Source organism: Lissotriton vulgaris, chromosome 2_1, assembly GCF_964263255.1.
Source record: "Lissotriton vulgaris chromosome 2_1, aLisVul1.2, whole genome shotgun sequence".
NCBI lineage: Eukaryota > Metazoa > Chordata > Amphibia > Caudata > Salamandridae > Lissotriton > Lissotriton vulgaris.
In genome coordinates this window covers 1,799,247,669-1,799,267,854 of record NC_141687.1, presented here as the reverse complement: position 1 = coordinate 1,799,267,854, position 20,186 = coordinate 1,799,247,669, and the positions used below count along the sequence as shown (strand labels likewise).

General features: G+C 42.7%; 1 protein-coding gene across 1 annotated transcript in view; it reads right to left on the bottom strand.

The window, feature by feature from the left end:
- KCNQ1 (potassium voltage-gated channel subfamily Q member 1) overlaps positions 1 to 20,186 on the bottom strand; it is a 1,043,019-nt gene that overhangs the window by 334,076 nt on the left and 688,757 nt on the right. The window contains exons 7-8 of the mRNA XM_086957849.1: positions 12,120 to 12,230; positions 10,193 to 10,288 (exon numbers count right to left, since the gene is read on the bottom strand). Coding sequence (XP_086813975.1) covers positions 10,193 to 10,288; positions 12,120 to 12,230 — 207 coding nt within the window. The remainder of the gene's footprint in view (positions 1 to 10,192; positions 10,289 to 12,119; positions 12,231 to 20,186) is intronic.

Here is a 20,186-nt window from a genome sequence, read left to right as displayed (position 1 = left end):
AGAGCCAAATGAAGTTACAGTTTGATGGTACCTCAGATGGTAATTTGGTGGACCTGCTGGTCGGTGACTGGGTTTTAATCAAGAATCCAGGTAGGGTAGTTAAAGGACGCTCAAAATTTTTTGCACCCATTCAGGTAGTTAAAGTGAGTAAGGGAGCAGCCTTTCTGGGAAAAAAGGGTTGGTGGAACAAACGCCAACTAGTGAAAGTCTCTGATCTCCAAGCAGAGATTATCAAAGGAAGGAAGCATAATGGTAACTCCGGTAATTTGGATTGGAGTTTTTGGATGGATGCCCCTTCTGTTTCCGGTGTTCCTAACCATTCCTTTTCACAAGCCCCTCAGTCTTCGGGGCAACCCTCAGGGGAGGTTTCTCTGGATCCTCCAAACGTTGTTGTTAGCCAGGATGTCCCTTCTCACACAAAAGTTTCTTCTTTCGGCAGACACATCAGGGCTCCTGAGAGATATAACGAGTTCATTAAATTTTAGGCATTTGTGTTACTTATGGTTAGATCCATTTTAATTTCATATGTTTTCTCTTTCCATTTTATTGACTGTTGTAAGGGGGAAGGTGGTGTAATGGCGGGCTTCGCTCGCGTTGCCGCTTTCACGTGGGTTTGGCTCGTGGGTTCGACTCCTGTCCGCCTCACGAGCCAAAGCCTGAGTCTAGTGTGTTTACTTTTGAAAATATGTATACACGTGCCACGGCCCGTGTATACCCTGTTGTGTTTCGAATTGCTTCCCTCGCGCATGGACGGCTGAGTCTTTCCGTTTGCCATTGTAACCACCGGCTTCACGGAGACCAGACGTCCATGACGGGTGGAGTCATCATTGAAGAGAATAAATTTCCTTACCTGAACCTACTGCCTCATCTTCGTTTATTACACTCCGACACCAGAAAAAGGCTCATACTTTTCTTGTGGTATATCTGCAACCTTGTGTACCTTTAGTTCTGAGTGCCAGTAAGAACTAGCTCTAGTCAAGTCCATTTTGTGTGCAGAGCCCAGATTCCAAGTCTCTCTCTGTTTTGTTTTGTGTTATTACCTTACCTGTGTTGCCTTTATTATCGATATTATTTATTTATTTTTTAGCTATTTGCTCAGAGTCAAGGGAAAGACTTTCTTGAGGACTTGGGGAGGCACAAGTGTTCACCAGTTGCTGAGCAAATTCAAGATGCTGTTGTTGTTTTACTCGAGGTGTAGGGACCTTAAAGACCTCAATTGGTGGAGGAACTGACGTGTTAAGTTTGCTAGGGGAAGGGAAGATGGGGACGTGGGAGAAAACAGAGTGATGTGATTAGTTAATCACAATTGGCTGTTGTCCTTGAAAACAGTTCTGGACTCATTTGCCCAAGTTATTTAGCACCCGGGCTTCTCACCATCACTTCTGGTATGATGAGTGTTGGTAAGCCCTCAAAACCTTCTGTTGACGAAAACCAGCATCACAAGTGTCTCTTTTAGAAAATTGAATTTTGTTGGTGCTTTTTAAAACTTTTCATACTTCCAGGTGACAAAAAAAATAGCATCTATCTTAGAAGTTATCCTGCTTACAAAGGAAGCTATGGGAGGGTACCTACCTGCCTAAACAGAATAGCCACATACAAAACTGGAAACCTTCCCATTGGCCACGGGCATAGATCATCTGTGACTGTTGAAATTCTATTTTTCCTCAAACTCAGTGAAACTTGTACTTGATTGGGCCATGTATTATGTTGAAAGATATGTATTCTACTTAAAGGAAAATCCCTTTTCACCCCTACAAAGAAAACCTGTTAGAAAACAAAATCCTTAATAAATCAAATGAGTTAAAAATGATATATATATGAACCAGGATGGGAGATTTTAAAACTTTACAAAAAAAAGAGTATGTGGTGAAGGGGAAATAATTGAGGTTCTTACGAAATGAGTCTCTTTTTTGAAAACTAGTGACTGCACATCTAAGCTAGACTTCAATAAATCACATTTGGTAAGGAATATATATGTTGAGGTATAACTTTTGCAGTGTGTGAACAAGTTGATTGAGGATTACCAAAGGAGATTTTAGGCTTGTATCCCACATAGCTCATTATATTTTCCAGGAATGCTTCAAAGCAAGACAAGGTTTTGCTTCAGGTAGCACAACCTACGGCTGTCTGTCACTTCAAAAGAGGGAGTGTGGCCCATTTTCTTCAAACAAAAGAAAGGGTTCCGAAGAAATTAGGCTTAAAGTCAATGAAACTGGGCGTGCGGCGTCTCTCGAAAAAATGCGCGAGTTGCTTGGCCTTAAGTAGCTCACGACGATTTTCACTGACCAGAAGTAGCTCTCACTACAGAAGAGGTTGGAGACCCCTGCCCTACAGAATTTCTTCTCAGATCTTGGCAAGTCATTGGTAATGGATGAACCCCATAGCTCCGCCCCATAAAGAGCAGAACTAACCCCTTTAGCTGCATAAATATCGAGGACAACAGCTATCGGTCTAATTGCACAGGAGCGTTGTTCTTTCAAAAGGGCTCCTGTTATCCTCTTGTGGGTTAATAGCATTTTATCAAGATGTGGGGTCCATTGCATTTTGTGGGATAAGCGAATGCCAAGGTAGTCAAACACTTCTACCCTCTCCAAAAGTTCTGCGTTCAGAGTGAGGGAGCGTACTGGTTTTTTTGGGGGGGTTCAACACAAGGTATTTCGTCTTACCCGTATTAATTACCAGGCCGTGTTCAGAACAGAAGGATTGGAAGTTGTTCAGGAGCCTTTGGAGGCCTATTGGGGTTTTCGATATTAAAAGCGTATCATCCGCAAAGAGAAGGGTAGGTATACGTTCTCCAGCCAGGGATGGTTCGTCTGAAGGATGTTCCCGAAGGTGCTCAACCACCCCGTTGATATAAAGGGAAAAGAGGGTGGGAGCTAACACACATCCCTGGCGGACCCCTCTCTCAACCGGGATACTGCTAGTTTTTTCCCCTCCTGAACCCCACCTTATCTGGGCAAAACTATTATTGTGGAGCCTGACAAGTAATGAAAGTATATAATGTGTCAACCCCATATCGGCCAAGACTCTCCACAGGGTCTCCCTCGGTACAAGGTCAAAGGCAGTCTTTAAATCGATGAACGCGAGATAAAGACTGCCTTTGCCTATAACCACGACCTTCCAATACACCATCATCAGCCTAAAAGCTTGTTCAATTGTCCCAGTACCCACTCTAAAACCTGCCTGGTAGTCAGAAAGGATTTTATTTTCTTCTATCCAGTCCAGTATTCTGACCAGTAGAACCTTGCCGACTACTTTATGACTGATGTCCAGCAGGCTAATAGGTCTATAGTTGGATGGGTCTTCTCTGGCGCCTTTTTTAAAGATAGGGACCACCTCCGCCCCTTTCCATGATGAGGGGATCGGAGCACCCCTGCAGATGGCAACAAGTAAGCAGTGAATGAGTTTCCCCCACTTCAGGATGTCTAATCTCAGAAGGTCACCAGGAATGCCGTCCGGGCCAGCAGCTTTTTGAGGCATGATGGTGCTTATAGCATACTCCACTTCTTTTATTGTGAAGTCAAATTCTTCGGGGTAGATTCCCCAGTCTATTTGGTTCGTTATTAAGGCCACTTCCCTCCCTTCAGCGTCATTGGGAGCATCAATAGTAGTGTGATCATCTTGGCGGGTGTCTAGCTTTGAAAAGTGGTTAACCCACGCCTGACTTGGGATATTGCATGTTAGAAGATCACTATCTGGCCTGTTTCTGGCTCTGATTGTATCCCAGAAACATTTTGGATCTTTTTTGAGGCTAGCTTCTTTAAGAGTACACCAGTACTCCTCTTCCCACTCTTTTTTTGCATGTGCCAGTGTTCTCTTATGCTCTTTCCTGGCTATCTGAATCGGGTTGGGATTTACCTTTAACGGCCTCTAGTAGGAGAGACTTTGCCCGTCTGCATGCTGGAGTATACCAATCATGCTTTCCTCTGGGTTTGTGATGAGACGAGTTCCTCCCTGCAGAGCCCCTTACCCAAAAAACTTCACCTATGGACTTAACAGCTGCTTCAAAAATGGATGTTGCCTTTTCGGCTAGCAAGGCTGGATTAGTATTATCTAGTTCTATTTGTGAGGCCATAAATTCGTCTATGGTGGAGAGTTTGGCAGCATCAGTGGCAATTTTATTCCACTTTAGACGTCTTCCACAGGAAGAAACAGTGGTTTTGTATGGGCAATTAAGTGGGGCTATAGATGCATTACTAAGCCAGGGATTCGTTAAGGATAGGGAAAGTGAATTGTGGTCGCTCTCCACAGTGGGTATAACTACCATATCTTGGACCAGTCTCCAAAGTTTTAAGTCCAACAGAATATAATCAATCCTTGAGGAATGATCAACTCTGTTGAACGTAGGAGCACCCAGGCGATCTGAAATTGTGCGACTATTCGTAGCTCTTAAACCAAACTCTAGTGTCAGCGCATTTTGCTGTATTGCGCTACGGGACCATCTTTTTATCGGGGGGATAGTGAGTGTAGGGATGCCCCATCTGCTGTCATCCTCACCTAGGCCTGAGATATCCTCCATGGGGAGTGGCTCATAGGTGCAATTAAAGTCACCTGCTACTAGGGTATGGTCAGCTTCCGCATGGTCTCTAAGTTGTGCTTCGAGGTCAGATATCACCAATGAGATACATCCATTTTTTGTGCCTCTGGCATAGATATTATATATGGCAAGGGATAAGCCCCTACTAGGATTAGTCAATAGGATTCCTAATATGTCTGGGCTATTAACCTGCTTGGGTGTTATACAGCAGTTAAGGGAAATGCTTAACCAGATAAGTAGACCCCCGAGGGACGTCCCTTCCCATGCGTGGCTTTCTCAGCAGGCACAAAATGGGTTACAAATCCGACCCGATGGAGCGGTTCAATACTCCAGGTCTCCTGGAATAGGCAGATTTTGTGTGCCTCAACCAAATCGTTCCATTGAGGCAGGCCCAATTTCCTATGGATGCCTGAAAGGTTCCAACTAAGGATTTTTATTGATTCCTTGGCGGGTTTACTATTATTATTGTTAGTTTCAGTAAAGCTTTGGGGTTCCAGGCAATCACTTGCCAGTATAGGAGGTGTTGGCTGGGTTGTACTAGTGACTATCATGGTTGGAGGATTAGAGCACGTGGGTTGTAATACAATCAGCGCGCGCTCCTCCTCGCCCCAGTTCAAGTCAAAGTGTGGGGTGGTAGTTTCCTCAAGAGTGAGTCAATCTACCTCGTCAAGGGCACAGAATCTATTCCAATGTGCAAACTGAGATAAAAAAGGGTCGAATACAGGGGGGCCTTGCCAGGGTGGCTGCCAATGTTGGATAGTAGGATGGGGAGCATGTGTATAAGCCCTATTGGTTGGAAAGCTAAATCTCGGAAATTGTTGTCTTGGTGCCACAGGGTAAAAATAAGAAAGAGGAAATGGGTGGATTTGGGTATTAGGTCCGCTACTGGGTGCATTACATATGTAATTTACTACCTCTGTGTCCCTTAAGTTAACAGTTATAACGTCCCCTGCTATAGTCTTAGTGTTTCTTCCAACCCACTCTCCTCTTCTAACTGCAAGTATTTCACCAGACATGTGTTGGGGTAAAGGTCTATGTAGCTGGAGCCACTGTGTTAACATGAGAATGGGACCCCCTCTATTTTTACTGTAATGGTCGGGGAAAGAGAGGAAAAGCTAAGCATTAACAAATAATATATATTCCCCCTTGACCTCTATAATTTTAATGGAACATATCCAACACTTTAGTTTTTGTATTTTAACACATAAGGGCAAACATCAAGAAAAGATTTTTTTGGAACTTTATAATTTTATTATTTTTTTCTTTTAGTTATATTTCTTAGTACAAAAGTTTTTTCATTTATCAATGTATCACATCAGTTTATATGATTTTCAAAAAACACATAGTATAAAACACATCATATTATAATACCATCAGTAAAAGACTATTACATGCAGAGAAAACAATATACAAAACAATAAACATTCTCACAAGTACATACACCCCTTTCTTATCATACATACTGCATTCATTCTTAATTCTGCGTCTGAGGGATCGCAGATGAAAGTGCAAATTAATACGCAAGGTCGACGCGTTTCGGCAGTGTAGAACCACCTTCCTCAGGACCTGTATTGCAGAATATTCATGTATTCACAAACAATATTTTATAGCCCCTGCATGGTTGAGTATCTTCTATTCTGTAAAAGGATTCCTGTCAAACTTCAAGCATTGACTTCAGGGTTTGTTTTTATGTTGCTACCAATATTGTCAGGTATAGACTATTTCTGCTAGTTGTTGGTGCAAAGGGTCGTTATGTTCATTTATAAAAAGCCGATGTTTATCTTATGTCCAAGATGCCTGAAACTTAGAGTATCTAGCAACTCTATCAGTAGTTTTAAAAGCGAGTGATCGTTGTAGTTTAGGACCGCTGTATATCTTGTTGTAGGTATTGTAAATCTCTCCCGCAAAGCGTCTACTAACGGCGGTAAATAAGCGTGACCTGATGCAGCACTGAGTCTTTCGAAATTCAGTCCCAGGTATATCTAAATTGGCTACTCGGGTAGCCTACCCGAGTAGCGCGAGTGCGGGGTCGTTTTGAAGAAGATTTTTGTCCTGACGGGAAAGGAACAGAAAGCAGCCAATTTATATATCCCTGGGACTGAATTTCGAAAGACTCAGTGCTGCATCAGGTCGCGCTTATTTACCGCCGTTAGTAGACGCTTTGCGGGAGAGATTTACAATACCTACAACAAGATATACAGCGGTCCTAAACTACAACGATCACTCGCTTTTAAAACTACTGATAGAGTTGCTAGATACTCTAAGTTTCAGGCATCTTGGACATAAGATAAACATCGGCTTTTTATAAATGAACATAACGACCCTTTGCACCAACAACTAGCAGAAATAGTCTATACCTGACAATATTGGTAGCAACATAAAAACAAACCCTGAAGTCAATGCTTGAAGTTTGACAGGAATCCTTTTACAGAATAGAAGATACTCAACCATGCAGGGGCTATAAAATATTGTTTGTGAATACATGAATATTCTGCAATACAGGTCCTGAGGAAGGTGGTTCTACACTGCCGAAACGCGTCGACCTTGCGTATTAATTTGCACTTTCATCTGCGATCCCTCAGACGCAGAATTAAGAATGAATGCAGTATGTATGATAAGAAAGGGGTGTATGTACTTGTGAGAATGTTTATTGTTTTGTATATTGTTTTCTCTGCATGTAATAGTCTTTTACTGATGGTATTATAATATGATGTGTTTTATACTATGTGTTTTTTGAAAATCACATAAACTGATGTGATACATTGATAAATGAAAAAACTTTTGTACTAAGAAATATAACTAAAAGAAAAAAATAATAAAATTATAAAGTTCCAAAAAAATCTTTTCTTGATGTTTGCCCTTATGTGTTAAAATACAAAAACTAAAGTGTTGGATATGTTCCATTAAAATTATAGAGGTCAAGGGGGAATATATATTATTTGTTAATGCTGGAGCCACTGTGTGCATTTATTTCTCAGCTCAACAAAGGATTCCCTTCTTCCCTCCTTCAGAGGTGGTACACCCGCTAACACAACCACAAAGGGTGAAGCCTCCGGTGGCAAATTAATTGTCTTAAAGCGAGCTGATCTTGTCTTTGGCTCTTGATTTTTATTTGGGGAAGAGGCTAGTGTAGCATTTTTACCAGTGCTTTGAGCACCCTTCGCTGGTTGGTTGGGCGGTTTTCTAGTACCTAAATCCTGTTGCATCTCCGGAATGGGGCCAGTGGTGTTAGGAATTGAAGGAGTGGCAGCAGGTTTTTCCCCAGTTTGGATCGGGTGATGAGTAGCTGCTCCTGTGGTTACTGGAATCAGTTTAGGCTTAGTGGGGGCATCTTTTGATGGTTTGCTAGTAGTTCCTCCCAATGACGCCCCTTTCGAGTTTCCGTGAGATACTGTTGCCATATTTCCGCTTAATTTGTTTGGTGTTAATTTGTGATGTCAGTCTATCAATTTTAGACATTAGAGGCTTTATGTGAGCAATAATCGTGGCTTCAAGATCTGATTTTAGATCAGCTACCATGTTTACTACCCAACACGGTATGCCTGATGCGGAATTAGGAGCGGGAGTCACTAAATTATGGTTCCGTAAATTATTTTTAGGCTTTTTCTTTGTCTTTGGTTCGCTGTTTATAGGACCTATACTCCCTTTTCCTGACAATATGTTACTTGTCGATCCACCATCCCTTGTGGGGCTTAGGTTAGGTGGGGTATTTTGTGAGCTCCCTAGTTGTTCAGTGAGAGGTTGGCCACACGGAAGATCGGCAAATGAGGCGGTGACTCCGAGGCTTAAGTCCAGCTCATCAGTAACATCTTGAGATAAAGCCAAGGGGTCAGATGCTACCTCCTGGGAGTCAGGCACAAATATTGTTGGTTGCAAAGATAACCTTCTTTCAGTATTAGCAATAGCGGAAGATACAACCCCTATAGTCTGTTGTAACATGATATCGATTGCAGTGAGGGTAGGAACCGGTTGCGGGGTAGGTTCTTTTTGTCTAGTTTTAGATCGTAGAACGGGCATTCTACCAGGTTTCAGACCCTTCCTCATACTGTATCAAGTCAAGGGGGTAGAGTCAGAGTGCGCAAGGAATAGAGAGTCTTAAGACAATAATTGATCCTGACCTTTTGAGCTCGGTGATCAAAGAGAAAGAGGGGGGCCCGGCCCGACCTCCTCTGACCGTAGAGGGCCCGCCCTTTGCCCTGGCTTAGCCCCGGGCGTCCCGCTCGCGTCCCGCGAGACGGGGGTGATGACGCTTTTAAGCACCTCCTGGCGCAGAGCAGTAACGCGGCAGACCGCACAGCACTCTGGGGGTTGTGGTCCGCCTCGCGCTCGTCTCTACCGGCTGCCTCGTTCCAGGTGATCAATGAGCGTCGGTCAGCGGGAGACAAGCGGGTGATTTCTCACAGGGTCAGCTGCAGGCTCCGTGGTTCCCCAAGGTTTGTTGAGGTTGCGAATGGCAGTGGGAGACGTCAAACAGCTAAAAGGTTTCCATCTCCACAATGGGGGTGATGACGCTTTTAAGCGCCTCCTGGCGCAGTGCAGTAACGCGGCAGACCGCACAGCACTCTGGGGGTTGTGGTCCGCCTCGTGCTCGTCTCTACCGGCTGCCTTGCTCCAGGTGATCAATGAGCGTCGGTCAGCGGGAGACAAGCGGGTGATTTCTCACAGGGTCAGCTGCAGGCTCCGTGGTTCCCCAAGGTTTGTTGAGGTTGCGATTGGCAGTGGGCGACGTCAAACAGCAAAAAGGTTTCCCCCTCCACAATGGGGGTGATGACGCTTTTAAGCGCCTCCTGGCGCAGAGCAGTAACGCGGCAGACCGCACAGCACTCTGGGGGTTGTGGTCCACCTCGCGCTCGTCTCTACCGGCTGCCTCGCTCCAGGTGATCAATGAGCGTCGGTCAGCGGGAGACAAGCGGGTGATTTCTCACAGGGTCAGCTGCAGGCTCCGTGGTTCCCCAAGGTTTGTTGAGGTTGCGAATGGCAGTGGGCGACGTCAAACAGCAAACAGGTTTCCCCACACAGCCACACATAGTTATACCCTGCCTTATATGCCCACGTATCACTAACATATGTCAGGGCCGCCCATAAAAGGCCAGAGTAATTGGCCCCGTCAAGTAAACAAGGTCACGCACAATGGCGTGCTCAGAATGTATGCTCTGCTCCCACCAACAGCCCCAAATGAACACGAGCGCAACTCACTCCAGTGCTCGCTCCAGTCCACAGCTCGAGCACAAGCGCGACCCGCTCCAGTACTTACAAATGTTTCAACAATTGGCCCAAACATCCGGAGGACACAGCTTGGAGGCAATAGACACCTGCAAAAACAAGATATGCTGCGAGTACAGACCCAGTGGGACTAACTTCACTAATGCCGCGGCTGCTTCAACTCCTGGTTGTCGCTAAAAGGCTGTAGTAACGAGGACACCCACGAAGTTGCACAAGTAAGGTTTATTCATATATATAAGAGCAGCCACAACGCATGCATTAACCAGAATCACCTTACTCCTCCACCTGCTCTACATTGAATCTCTCAGTTCTAGCCCCAGTGTTACATCCTAAACATTCCACCCAAATGCAGGACCTCCCAGGGCTCGTATCACTACGTAGAAGACAACAACAATTAATCACCAACTAAAGGAAAAGCGTTTGACCACGCACCTGAATAAGGGAAGCAGCAGCAGGAATCTGGCGATTGAAATGCTTCTGTCTTTGCTTCTGCTGTACTTTGAGGGCAAAGCCAGAGCCAAGGATTCCCTTTAAAAGAAAAAAAAGAACATTTTTGAACTAATGTTTGACTACACCTATATTGATAAATATCATCTTTGTACCATTACTTCAACAAAGAAAGTGGCACTACATGAGTCAGTGAGAACATATAGTGGCACTGCCACGCCACTATTATATTCAGACATTCAGATTATGACCTACCATACTGCCACCACCAGAGTACCACTCCCAACCACACTAATAACATCCACTGTATAACACAACCACTTGAACACTCCACTTCTATCCCATATCGAAGTAATCACATGTCTTCCCACAGCAAACAATCTAACAACACAGGGATACATAGAAACAAGAAGGCACTAGCAAACCTGCACCACAAAACTGCTGCATACCATCATATCCTCTAAAATACTTAAATTCACATTCAGAACTGCTTTAACACCCATAGCACCACGTTACCACTACAAACCAAAATGCTATCACCTCACGGTACTGTATTAGCAACACCACACTACCATGCCTCACAATGTCATGGACATCATTATCAGAGCATTGTGATTCAAACATGACTACTGTTATGGCACTGTTATGGCACTGTCATCTCATACTATCACAATTACGCCATCCATTGTGCAACCATCTCCACATATTGTGCATTGTACTGCACCCTTCTTAATTTCACTGAACTAATGCCAAAGTATTGCACTACTATTACCAGAGACTACTGTCACTGTGCTATCTACCTTCTCACCTTCCAGCACCACAGTGCTAGCCTTGATCAACATGCCTCTCTGGTAACCTCCACCAACATGAAACTAGAACACTCACACTGCACGACCACCAACTACTGACCCAAAACCACAAATACACTACAGTCCCACATTACTGCACTATAACATCAAATTACATCACTGCCACCCCCACACCAAGTTCCTGCCACCCACCAGGCCATAATTAACAAACATAGGTACTGTATAAACACCACCTATCAACACATGGTTGCCTACATGCTCAAGTACCAAATCACACCACATTTGTAACAGTACCATCACAAAATGGGCCCTTACCCATGCACCACACATTCTCTCTCCAGCCTATCCTCACATTACTGAATTCTACTCACCACACCAAGACCCTACCACCCACACACACACACAATATTTGTAACATAATTCAGCACTAAATTAACATCCTCAGCAACACTCCACCTCCTCATGACTGCATAACACTGCAGTTTTCACACACATGCCCAAGTGCCATTAGAGTACCACCTAATGCCACCCACACACTGTCACTCTGACCACTGCATTTCCACCCTATCTGCTATAACATCACACAACAGTGCAGCCACCTCGCACCACAATGCCAACTTCCTCAATCACTGCAATACCAGCCTTCACCACAATGCTGCCACACAAACACCCCCACATCCCATTACGCCCACATCACAAAGCCTCCCACGAATGGACTACTACTACCTTGCAGTATTACACCACCACCTACAACAGCCACACGAAACACAGCACTAATAACTCGCAGTACTTCACTCGACCACCTGGTACCCGGTACTGCATGACCAGGATCAAACTATTTCCTGCACCCATTAATATCAGTAACAGATGCTCACATTTCTAGGTAGCCGAAAAAAACATATTTACAAATAAATGTGTTTATAGACGTTTGCAGTATTGCAGGATTAGAAGAATAAAATATATTGTACAAATTAATTAATGCAAGTCTTTCGTGTAACATTTCACAAATATGAAATTAAGATCGCGAGTACTGTGAGCAATGATTTTCAGATATTTTCCTAACAGCAGGGTGAATGAATAAAAAGGATCGAAAAGCAGCTTACCGCAGGAAGGGCAAAAAAAGAGATAGCAAAAACAGAAAAACAAGAAGCAATAGTCTTTCCTATCCATGTTTGAGGTACTTTGTCTCCGTATCCAATCGTAGTGACAGTTACCTAAAAAAAAAGTAAAGCCATGTTTAATAGAAAATTCAAATACATGAATATATTCTCACATTTTTCACACTGATAATATCCTAAAATTCAAAGCACACCTAGCGTTTTTATGTTGTCCCGGGATTAGGTGTGAATAGTTCATCTAGACCTGAAATTATATTTACATGTTTGTGGTTGTAATGATGTAAAAATGTAATGATGTCTTGTAAAGCACCTGAATCACCCCACATGGGGGTATCTCCGCGCTGTAGACCGCTGGGGAACCCGTCCTGGCTTTCCCTGTAAGATGGTCCCTACTGGGTATCTCCAAGGTGAAACCAGGCATCCCCGGCGGTCTGGTGGGGCCGTTGTGGAGATGAGGCAAGCTAATGCCCAGAGTTGCCGAGTGTGATCCCTGGTTAGAGTAGGCACCAAGGCGAGAATTATCGAGTCCGCTGACCCTGGTCCTGGTAATTTTGTATTGCATACATGGATTTCAAAACACAAAAGAACACAATTGGATGAGTTCGGGATACTTAATATAAAGTAACTACTGCCTGCAGCAGCTCGTAGTGCAACATCAAATATCCTCTTCTATCTATTTTGTAGGAGAATTCACTGAATTAGTGTTCTGTTATACAACCGCGAACACAACAAAAACTATGGCTCCAGTGAGAGTACTTTATAATTATATAATATATATATATAGTTGCTCTAGAATTATAAAGTACTGCCACCGGAGCTATAGTATATATATATATATATATATATATATATATATATATATATATATATATATATAGCTACACGTTTTCTGCATCCATGCGGTATCAGAAAAAAGAAAGGCCGGCACACTGGTATCCGTTTTCCAGAATTTAATTACCAGAACCCCCCTTCACCCCTTGCAGACGCGTTTCGCCTTTGCAGGCTTCGTCAGTGCAACGTTAGTGACAGAATCAAACCACCATTTAAAGTCATTGGTCAATTGCATTTACAATCGAATAGAAAAAGGACAATTTTTTTCTCAAAATGTAGTGGGCGCCATCTTGTAACGTGCAAATACCACAGATACCATGACTTATCCAAGGTGATAACGTGAAAGTGCATAGTGCTCATTTAAAAACAGTTAACGTTATTATTCATTTTATGTATCATTTACATATTCACAGTGAAAATATAATAAACAGAAATGAAGCGTTTACATTAGCTCAAATTTCGTTCATTATTTTGAGTTCATTATTTAGCCCTGGATGGGCAAACTTAACGTAGTGCAAGACAGAAAAAAGGCATGAAAATCAAAAGCATACTAGTTGGGAAAGTAGAAATGTTCTTTTGTTCAGTTCCTTAGTCTACTCTATTTACCCAATATTTCAGCTATTTACAAATGTACCCAAAGTTCTTCGTCCATTGTTAGCATGCCCTCTTTTTGCCAATCGTCCAACATGTTGTGAAAGGCCAAAATGCTCTTGTTATACTCAATTCTTTTTATTGGAGTGTAACATTCTCTATCTTTCAGCTGTCTGTGAGCCTCCGCTAGGTAATGTTCTCGATCAAAGATGACAATGTTCCCTCCTTTGTCAGAAGGTTTAATTTCGATCGAGGTGTCCTCTTTTAATGATCTGATCGCTTGCCACTCTCCCTTTGTTATATTAGATGACTTTTGGTTTATCTGTTTTTTTGTACAGGATGCAACTTTATCTATATCTTCTAGGACTGCCTCATTGAAGAGATCTATTGCGTCATAACTGGAGATTGGTAGTTTTTTTGATGTATTTTTCCAGTGACTTGGATCACGTTTTTGTTCTATATTGCTCTGTGATTGAGTCACATCTATGTTGGTATTCGACATTGGTTCTTGAGTTGGTATCAGCAAAGCATCTGCCAGTTCTTCACATGATAGTGTTATGTCTGGATCTATTGTGGAAGCTATAAGATTTCTTGTTGTCATTTCATTCTCAGATTTTTGGAGAAAGATTTTTTTGAATTTAAGTTTCCGCGTGTATTTGAAAAGATCTATCCGTGTTTTTACAGGATCGTGGTCACTAGCCAGACAGAAGCTTAAACCCTTCTTTAGGATGGTGATCTCGTCATCCGTTAGTACTCGTTTTGAAAGGTTTATGACGTTGTTGTCTTGCTCGTCCCTTGCTTCTTGCGATTCAATCCGCTCCTGGTGACTCTTGGGGATGCTGCTGCTTGTTGGCCCCCACCTCTTGCTTCTTTTCCCCCTCCGCGTCCTCCTCTTTGTTTTTGTTGAGCTGCCGGTGGGTGGTTTCGTAGTTGTGGGCGGAGGCGGGTCTCTTTGATGACTTCGAACTCGTCGAAAAAAGGATCTTCAGTTGACTCATTTCTCTCTGTATTACTTTCCACTTGTTCCCCCTCTGAGACTTCAGACTCCTCGGTTTCATCTTCAGTTGGTTTTACATTCGTCTGCGCCAGGCGCTTCCTTGTGGCATCGAATTTCTTGGCGAATGTTAAGATTCTCCCTGTGAGGTAGTCTTGCTCGTCTCTGAGGAATTTGGATTGTTTGCGTTTTCGAATAGTCAGTTCGTAGTTCTTAATCCTTTTTGTCATGGTATCTCTCAGTTCTTCTTTTTCTTTAGAGTCTTTCTCCTTAGATATTAGTTCTTTAATATCTTTTATTTCCTGGAGACATTTTTCCCTGTCACTCCACGCATACTTTATTAGTATCCTTACCATTCCTTTAGCTGACTCCGCCGTGTACTCCGCCCAATCTTTGAGCAATGCAGGGTCAGGGTTTTCATATGAAGGAACGGTATAGATGCGCAGTCCTCTAGGTATTCTTCCACAGTCTATATACCTCTCCAGTGAAGTTGCTTCCCACCATTTTTGAATTTCTCTTTCTTGCGTTTTTTCTAGCCTTGAAAATAGTGTTTTTAGCGTGCTTCCTGGAGCAGTTGGTGTAGCTGTTTTATTTGACTGTGTTTGTCGAGTGGCTGTGCTTCTAAACATGAAGTTTGCGGCTGACTCTCTCTCTCCCAGGATACCATCTTCATTAGACATATTCTTCTTGCACTATTTCACTTTAGGAATATGTTTTTAAAGCGCAGGGGTGGTGACGAAGTCACTATAGTTAGGGGTCTGGTAAACTTTCACGGAACCTTCGTGGATGGGGCTGAGCGTATGTTTAAGGCAATTGGGTCGGCGTTCACTCACCCGGCTTGCCGCTCGTTCAAGGTATTCGTCAGCACCAGCTGGCGTGTCCCCGTCTCGGATCGGCAAGCTTGTTTGTTCCCGCTTGCGTGTGAAGTTAAGCCCATACGCTGCTGTACTTCGTCCCGATGTTTATAACGATTCTCCGCTCATCTCTCCCCGGGGCCAACGGTCATAGTCGTTTCAGGCACGGTTTCGAATCACCGCCGTCGCTCCTCTGCTCCACGGGTGCCAAAGCCGTCAGCGCTGGTGAGATGCTATACACAGCTACACGTTTTCTGCATCCATGCGGTATCAGAAAAAAGAAAGGCCGGCACACTGGTATCCGTTTTCCAGAATTTAATTACCAGAACCCCCCTTCACCCCTTGCAGACGCGTTTCGCCTTTGCAGGCTTCGTCAGTGCAACGTTAGTGACAGAATCAAACCACCATTTAAAGTCATTGGTCAAAATATATATATATATATATATATATATATATATATATATATACACACACAGATTGCCTCGCAACTTGAACCGGGACCCAGAAGGGCGGTCAGTGAGGCTGGCGCGGGGCTTCCAGTTGTAAATACCATCATTTCCCTCCTTCAAAGAAAGAGGCACACTGACTCTGGCTGGATTGCTGTAATTTCATTTAATATGTGAAACAGCACGAAGGCATTAGGCGTCCTTTTCCCAACGTTTCTGCGCAAATTGGAGCGCTTCCCTTTAATAATGTCAATGTATTTCCCCCTGCGCTCTCTGCAAAAGAATACGACCTGCGGTGATTAAAAGAATCACGTGGGTCATTTGAAAGTCAGAGACTCCTCCCGTGACCAAGGCTTGCAGAAGCAGAAACGTTGGGAAAAAGACGCCTAATGCCTTCGTGCTGTTTCACATATTAAATGAAATTACAGCAATCCAGCCAGAGTCAGTGTGCCTCTTTCTTTGAAGGAGGGAAATGATGATATATATATATATATATATATATATATATACACACAATATGCAATAAATTAATCCTTTACAACTGACCATGCGAGTGCGGCCGCTTCCTTCCTTGGTGTGGGGGGCTTTTGGAGCAGATATATATATATATATATATATATATGTCCAAAAGAACTGCTCAACGCTTGAGGCGCCACACGATTTGTGAGTGGCGCCTCAAGCGTTGGGCAATTCTTTTGGACATATTGTGCGGCCCCGTCCAGGGTCGCAAGGTGCCCCACTGCTACAACAAGCTACTAAAGGTATTAAAGCAAATGGAAAGGCTGGGCTGTATACCACTATGGAGTAATTCTGCCACACTACAATGACCACAATGCAGCTGGGCGGCACGCCCACCGGGCGGGACTATAATTGAATGCTGCGAGTGCGGCGTGAAACGAGATGCAGCCTTGTACACCCCATGGGCTCAAGTGATCAAGGGCTTGGTAGCCAGAAACATGTTTGGAGAGCGTTTTGGCTGTTGCAAGAGATATTGGTTCCCTGCATAACCTGCCAATAAAGAAGGTTTTGAACGCGATTTGTGAGTGGCGCCTCAAGCGTTGGGCAGTTCTTTTGGACATATTGGGCGGCCCCGCCCAGGGTTGCGAGTTGCCCCGCTGCTAATCAACAGCTCCAGCGCTATGTGAATGGTGTAGCGCATTTTGGAACAACGTGACCGCTTTGGCAGCATGTACGAGCAGGGACCCAAGTGTCTCTTTCTACAGCAACCTACTAAAGGTATTAAAGCGAATGGAAAGGCTGGGCTGTATACCACTATGGAGTAATTTTGCCACACCACAATGACCACAATGCAGCTGGGAGGCACGCCCACAGGGCAGGACTATAATTGAACGCTGCGAGTGCGGCGTGAAAGGAGATGCAGCCTTGTACCCCATGGGCTCCAGTGATCAAGGGATTGGTAGCCAGAAAAATGTTTGGAGAGCAGTTTGGCTGTTGCAAGCGATATTGGTTACCTGCATAACCTGCCAATAAAGAAGGTTTTGAACACGATTTGTGAGTGGCGCCTCAAGCGTTGGGAAGTTCTTTTGGATATATATATCTATATATATATATCTATATATATCTATATATATCTATATATATATATATATATATATATATATATATATATATATATATATATATATATATATATATATATATATATATATATATATATATCGACAGTAACTCCGTAAAACCACCTCCAATCCAACAGGACCGGCGAAGCAGGAGACAGACCACAGCTTTCAGGTAAGTTTTCTTATTTTTCCAGTTTTTCCCTTAACCAACCAACCATGACGCGTTTCGGGCTTTGCAGCCCTTGTTCACATGCAAGGCATTAGTGAATTTTACAGTGCTTTTAAAGTGCTAAAGTTCCCCCATCTGTAGCCCTCTTCCCTGAAAGGTCATGTGACCACCATGAAAGGGAAAACAGACTATCTCAGTCAATGTACAAAACAAAACAAATGTTTGTTGAAACATAACATTTCCGGCATAAATGCACAATGTATACACTCATATAAATGTTTATACAAGGCAATCAAATCTCGGAATAAATTCCAAAAATTAATATCATAACTGGTTAAATCCAGTAAATCGTGTAAACATTAAATGTTTTGACCATATCAAACATATCATCAAAAGATAGCGTAAATCAGTATACTGATATGTATAACATCATGTCAGAATAAAGTTGAATTATGTCAACAAATATAAGGCCTAACGGAACTTTAATAATAACAACCAAAAAAGCTAGGACAACCTTGCCTAGTGTGCAAAGAGGCTAGAAATAAAGTGCAAGCTGTATATTCTAAAAGACATTGAAATACATGTTGTAAAATATCAAAGAATGCACTATGAAAAAACAATCAATTACCCGTCATAAAATCAGGGACTATCTTTCATTCTAAAAATGCAATTCTAAAAACATTGATTTCATAATGTTATTATCCTAAAAGAACATAACAGACAATGTATATAAAAATTAAATAGTGATAAAATGTGATAAATAGAGGGAAGGATGAAAAAACCATTGATCTTAAAATGGTAAATGGGCGGCGCAAAATAGAAAAATGACACAGAATTATGAAATCAATTCATATTAATATACATAATAAAGTGCATATAGTCATAGGTATTGAGTGACCCTGATAGATAACAGGGAACCTGACTATCTATCAATTCATGAAATCCTAGAAAGTAAATAACTAACTAATTACAACATGTCCTAATGAGCAACAGGGAACCTGACTACTCATTAAAAATAGAGAGATATGCCTGGCAGAGATTGACATCAAAATATTCCATAAGGCTGATCCCAGGAGAGGGGCAAAATGATTCATATTATATACATTTAAAGAGTTCCTAGTGTTTTACAAGAAGTTGTAAAAATCTTCAGTATTATTAAGGCAATTCGGCCATTTACTGTCGAACTCTAAAATGAAGCGTGTTTCGAGTTCTCGCAATAACAACTTTCTATTGCCTCCTCTCCGTAAGGGCAATACTGATCCTATCACAAAATATCTAAGACAATTAAGATCTTTATTGTGTTTAGCAGCAAAATGGCGAGCTACAGGATAGGAAGGATCAGTGTGCAATATTGCCCTCCGGTGTTGCAAAATTCTGACGTGCACCTGGGCTTTCGTACTGCCGATGTAATGTAGTCCACAGGTGCACGTCAGAACATAGACTGCAAAATCCGTTTTACAGTCATAGCAGCCTTTAATTGGAATCTCACTGGGGCAAAATGGTGTACGATAGTGTGTTTTATTTTCACCAAATTTACAGGCCCTGCAGTGAGTACATTTCCGAAATCCAGGTTTGGCCTTTAACCAAATATCCTTTTGTTTTAACTCAGGACTGCCAACATCTAGAGAAATGCCCATATTTCTGTCCCTACGATATGTTATCACAGGTTTAGCAGGTAAGGTAGAACTCAAGATGTTATCGGTTAGAATAATGGGCCAATTTTTTTAAATAATTCTTTTGATGGCATATTCATCACCGCTATAGGCCGTGATAAACCTGGGACAAGTATTAACTGTCGTATCGGAAACAATAGATAGCTCAACATTGTCAGGGTCAGGTGTCTCTAACAGACTCTCTCTGCTTCTTAACCTTGCTTGGGCCAAAGCTTGGTTAAAAATATGATTCGAGTAACCACGTTCTAGGAACCGAATTCTGAGGTCATTAACACATTTGTTAAAATCAGATGTAGAGCTACAAATGCGCTTGATTCTTAGGATTTCACCCAGAGGGATACTGTAAATGGTGTGCTTGGGATGGAGACTAGAGGCGTGTAAAAGGGTGTTACCAGATGTAGGTTTGCGATGTAACGTGGATGTTAGTTGGTTGCCTTCCACATAAACCTGTATATCTAGGAATTCTATCTGGTGGGCGCTGACATGTGAGGTAAAATGGAGGTTGAGCGAATTAGCATTAATTTCATTTATAAACAAATTCGCCTCTTCCTCACTACCCTGCCACAAAATACAAATATCATCAATGTACCTTAGGTATTTGACAATTTTTTCTCTCACCCATATTGCATGCGTAGTGCCTAGGACCTGTTCCTCCCACCAGCCCACGTTCAAGCACGCGTAGCTGGGGGAGAAACAGGAACCCATGGCCACGCCACATAATTGTCTCCATATTTCCTTCCCGAAGGCAAAGTAATTATTATTCAGACACCAATTCATTAGTTCTAAAATGACTTTGTTATGTTCATAAAAGTCAGCAGATCGGGTATCCAAAAAATGTTTAGTAGCCCTTAATCCCTCTGTGTGTCCAATACTTGTATATAGGGATTCTACATCCAATGTAATGAGCAACATGT